Source organism: Lycium barbarum, chromosome 11 (assembly GCF_019175385.1).
Source record: "Lycium barbarum isolate Lr01 chromosome 11, ASM1917538v2, whole genome shotgun sequence".
NCBI classification, from domain to species: domain Eukaryota; kingdom Viridiplantae; phylum Streptophyta; class Magnoliopsida; order Solanales; family Solanaceae; genus Lycium; species Lycium barbarum.
Genome location: NC_083347.1, coordinates 34,376,143 through 34,381,378, shown reverse-complemented (window position 1 = coordinate 34,381,378; position 5,236 = coordinate 34,376,143). Strand labels below are relative to the sequence as shown.

Here is a 5,236-nt window from a genome sequence, read left to right as displayed (position 1 = left end):
GAACTTAAAATACCAAGGGTGGGGTTAGATTATCCCGCACAGTCAATCGGGAAAGAAATTTCTCCGCTATTTGGGTTTGAAAAACACTAAGGAACTCCAATGCTTCAAGAATAATTGGGTATCGTTGGATTATCTATATGAGAGGTATGGTCGTCAGGACGGGTACAAACTATTCAAGAAAGAATTTGCATGCACTCCCGCTCATTGGCAAGCTAGACGACCCATTGTATTCACTGTTGCCTTACTTGGGATTTTTGTATTCCCACGTAAATACGGAAAGATCAGCACTTGCATATGTTCTGTGGCTCGAGCACTCTTTGAAGGGGTTGATGGCGCGCAACTCACTTTGGTTACCATGATTTTGGCAGAAATACTCCGGGCTTTGGGAAAGTGTAAACGGGGAGAAACAAGTTTCTTTGAGGGTTGCAATCTTCTCCTCCAGATGTGGGCAATGGAGCATTTTTACCAACGCCCGAATATGGAAGATATATGCTTTAGTGATTCAAACAAAATTGGTAGTTTTTATGAAAGGACGAAACCATTCGTATCTCCAGTTGGCACTCACGATTGGTATGCGTTCTTGGCTTCCCGAACTGGTGATCAAATCAATGGAAGTACCCCTTGCTATCACGTACCATGGCCTACATAAGAGGTAGGAGGCTTTACTATATTGAGCTCATTGGGCTGAAAGGCCTCCAGCCATATGCTCCGGTACGCATGGTTCGACAGTTCTGTATAGATCAAGTAATCCCTCTCCAAGCGGATATGAGTGGTTCTGAAATCCTTTTTGGGCCAGACTTCAAAGTTCCTAGAGCTGGCCAAATTCTCAATGAATGGGTTAATATTGATCTGATAAATATTGGGGCTGGACCGGCAGGAGGTATCCCAAAATATCATGCATGGCTGCAAGAAGACTATAGTAACATAGAGCCTAGTCCAGCAGGTGAATCAGGCTTCGAGGATAAAGTGAAGACAATTAGGATAAGACACTCTCTCTTGGGGGCCATGGTTGTCACTCCCGAGATGTGGGCTCAGATGGCGAATATAATGCAGTATTTGGGGAATGCGGGAGTAGGGCCTAGCAATGATGGAGCGTCATCTTCAGTTCAGCTGCCAGCATGACCAAGTGCAAAGATTTAGGCCGAGTCTTAGGATTGTTTTTACATTATGCCATCTTTGATGTATTTTAGTTTATTGCCTCATTAATGTACTCGTTTTTATTTTTATTTTCAATGAAACTTGGCCTTTCATTTCCAAACTCAAGTGTCTCAATTAAATGGCTTAGATCACTTTATCATAATCCCGAATATTTGGCGTTAGACTTACCTCTGGCACAAAAGAGGCCCCGTGCATAATAGGTCGCGCTATGATTGTTAGAATTCTCTTTGACTATTTGATTTGTTTGCTATGCAATATATATTTCTTTCAACATTATTTGTCAAATGTTCGCATTATTTTATTTAAAGCAGCAATCATTCGCACTATACTAACGCAGTTTTCTTCACTTTTTGAAGGTTTTATTTTATTTTTATTATTTCCCCCCAAAGGTTGATTTGTGTTGACTGCGAACTGGCGGATCACCCATACTTCACAAGATCAAAGGCACGAGCATCCAACAATATGAATGATTCAGGTGCATCTGAACAGACTGACTTGGGACTTGTCACCATTCCGAGAGATGAACCCGAGGCTTCGGGAGGAGGGAATGATGAACTCATCGCCCAATTGATGCAGCTAATGGCCAACATGCAAAGTGAAATTGAGCGACTGCGAAATCTCACCAACCTGTCGATTACCCTCAACGCTCCTCATCATGAACAAAGAACAAGTACGACAATCCCACTATCCTTTTTGCCTGTTGACTCACCCGCCCCTCAGCCCTTTCCCTTAAACCCTCCACTTCACACAGTCAGTCCAAGCACTACTAATTCACCCCCCGTCCCACGACAAACTAACCTGCAACAAACCATCTCACAACAATCTAACCCACAACAAGCCATCCCACCACCGATTAACTCCCAACAAACCATCTCACAACAAAATGACCCGCAACAAGCCAACCCACAACAAGTTAATTTTCAACAGGCCAATCCGCTACCTTTCACCACCCCATATATTCCTCAGCCTTCAATTATCCAAACTACCCCACTTACCCAAAGCTACCAAGCAGCCTAACACATACCGTTGGCACACACCGCTAACCATAACACGCAGTATGTGCCACCGGTATATGTAGCAGAAGATCAACCTTTCACTACCCAATTGCAGGCCGCGCAGCATCCAGAGGCTGATCCTTATGAGGAGATGGAAAGGGAAGCTAGGGCGAAAGCATACGAGAATGTAGCAAAAGGAGATTTGTAGTCTGAAGGAAGCATTTAGAAGCATCCAAACCCACAAGGGATGTGAAGGACTGGAATACGAGGATCTGTGTATTCATCCTGATATTGAGTTGCCTGCTGGATATAAAGTGCCGAAATTCAATATGTTTGATTGAAAAGGAAATCCTCGGGCTCATTTGAGATCATACTGTGATAAGCTCGTTGGAGTAGGGAAAGATCAGGCCATTAGGATGAAACTGTTCATAAGAAGCTTGACAGGAGAAACACTTGATTGGTACACATGCCAAGATTCGCAGAAATGGCATAGTTGGGGAGAGATGGCACAAGAATTCATGGATAGGTTCAGGTTTAATACTGAGACTGTCCCAGACAGATTCTATTTGATGAAGCTGGAAAGGAAGTCAATAGAAACTTTCAGAGAATATGCTATGCGTTGGAGAGCAGAAGCCGCAAAAGTCCAGCCCCCAATGGCGGAAAGTGAGATGACAACGCTCTTTGTACAATCTTTGAAAGATGCCACATACAATGAAAGATTGATAAGTGTCATTGGGAAAAAGTTTTCTGAAGTTATTAGGATGGGATATTTCATAGAAGAAGGTATCAAGACGGGAAGAATCACAAATTTGGCAGCCTTGCAAGCAACGAATAAGGCAATTCAATCAGATTCAGCTAAGAAGAAGAGGGACGGAGTGTCCGCGGTCATGACCATCCAGGAACGTAGACCAAACTAGATGTTAACCTACCAATACCCTTCATCCCAGCCCTCATATTACAGCCAATACACCCAAGCCCCTCAACCTTATTATCAACCTCCACCCACTCCTCATCCTGTTTACCACACCCAGCCAGCATATTACCCATATCGAGCACCTGTCCACCAAATCCCATCACAATTCCAGCCAACCTACTCGCCTCAACCCCAATACCAACCACAAAATCGTCCACAAAATGCACCCAGACCTCGCCCAAAATTTGAAAGAAAACCAACCAAAACTTATACACCATTATCCGAACCCCTATCCCAACTATATGAAAGGTTGAGAACCGCAGGGGTACTCCAACCAATTCAGGGAAGAGTTCTTAATCCCCTTCCTGGATGGTACGACGGGACTAAACGTTGTGCGTATCACTCAGGATTTACCGGACATGATACTGAAAATTGCCTTACTCTCAAAGACAAGATCGAGACATTAATCAAAGAAGGAGTCATCCAGCTCAAAGGAGCTCCCCCGAATATAAACAACAATCTGCTGCCCAATCATGGTGATGCAAATGTGAACATGATTACCATTGATGAAGATTGTGATTTGGAAGGGACCATTGTATCAGTCAAAAAAGAGGCAAAGGTTGAATCATCAGCCTTTATTGCTCCAGTAATCATGGTCCAAATGAGGGCCCCAATTGAAGTGGAAGTGCTTACTCCAAGGCCTAGGATCACAACCTTAATTGCTCAGGCACCTTCTTTCAACACCAAAGCAGTTCCTTAGAATTATCAGTCTGATGAAAGGAACAAAGAAAAAGAAAAATTGGTTGTAGAGACTGTTGCTGCTGGATTGACTAGATCTGGGCGGTGTTATGCCCCCGAAGAGGTAGCACGAGGAACACCTAGTAAAGAAAACGGCCAGAGGAAGGCTGTGACCAAGGCTGAAGTCGAAGAATTCTGGAGGAAAATGCCAACTAAGGAATAATCTGTTGTAGAGCAGCTAAAGAAAACACCAGCCCAAATTTCTTTATTGGCATTGTTGATGAGTTCTGAAACTCATAGGAACACTTTAGTGAAGGCACTGAATGAAGCTTATGTTCCAGCCGAAACCTCTAGCGAGAAATTTTCGGCCATGGTTGGAGAAGTCCTCGAAGCCCACAAAGTCTCTTTTCATAACGATGAGCTGCCACCTGAAGGTTTGGGTCACAACAAGGCATTGAACATTACAGTCAAATGTAGGGACAAATTCATTTCTAAGGTGTTGATTGATGGGGTTCAGCTGTTAACATATGTCCTGTCACTACTCTCCGAGCTTTAGAAATTGATATCGGGAAACTTCGCGACAGTCATGTGAGGGTTAAAGGTTTTGATGGAGCTCAAAGAGGTGTCGTAGGAGAGATTGACTTAGCATTGGAAATTGGACCCGTGGAGTTCACGGTGGAATTTCAAGTGACGGACATATCCGCCAGTTACAGCTTGTTGATAGGAAGACCATGGATCCATATGGCTGGTGCAGTCCCTTCTACCCTACATCAAAGTTTGAAATTTGTTTGGAATCATCAGGAAATTGTGATCCATGGAGAAGGCAACAATCCGATCTACCCCGAAAACTCAATTCCTGTCATTGAAAGTGTAGAAAGGCTAGATGGATCTATTTTCCATATCAAGGAAACCATGTGTACTACTCAAGCTGAAAGGGTAAAATTTCCACGTGTGCGTATGATGGTGGCTTGGGAAATGTTGAAGAATGGTTTCAAGCCGGGTCGAGGTCTCGGAGTGAACTTGGATGGAATAGTGGAACCGATTCAATTACCCGGCCAGAAGGATACTTTTGGACTTGGATACGAGCCCACTCTTGAAGAAATCTCATTGGCTAGTCTCAAAAGAAAAAGTGATTTTCCCTTGCCAAAACCTGTTCCTCTGCTGAATCAGTCATTTTGCAAAGCATCCGCCACCCAAGCATCAGAGAAAGCAGCTGAAGACAACCTCGTGGAAGGACTCAAGAATCTATTCATTGCCGATGAGGAAGTTGAATGCAATGTGATTCTTGACAATTGCCCTGAAACTCCAACTATCTGGGATGCTGAGCCTGGAGATGTTTTGAACAATTGGACTTGTACCCCGCCCCCGGTTCTCCGGGAGTCTTGGTAGACAATTTGTGGTAGTATTTGATGAAACAACACGATTCAAAATT

The 5,236-nt window shown here is 43.8% G+C and overlaps 1 protein-coding gene across 1 annotated transcript; it reads left to right on the top strand.

Moving 5' to 3' along the window:
- Nucleotides 1-2,569: 2,569 nt before the first annotated feature.
- LOC132619713 (uncharacterized) lies at nucleotides 2,570-4,027 on the top strand. The gene is made up of 3 exons (XM_060334537.1): nucleotides 2,570-2,936; nucleotides 3,639-3,712; nucleotides 3,827-4,027. Exons 1-3 carry the CDS (start codon nucleotides 2,570-2,572, stop codon nucleotides 4,025-4,027), a joined length of 642 nt encoding a protein of 213 aa, XP_060190520.1.
- The last annotated feature ends 1,209 nt before the right edge of the window (nucleotides 4,028-5,236 follow it).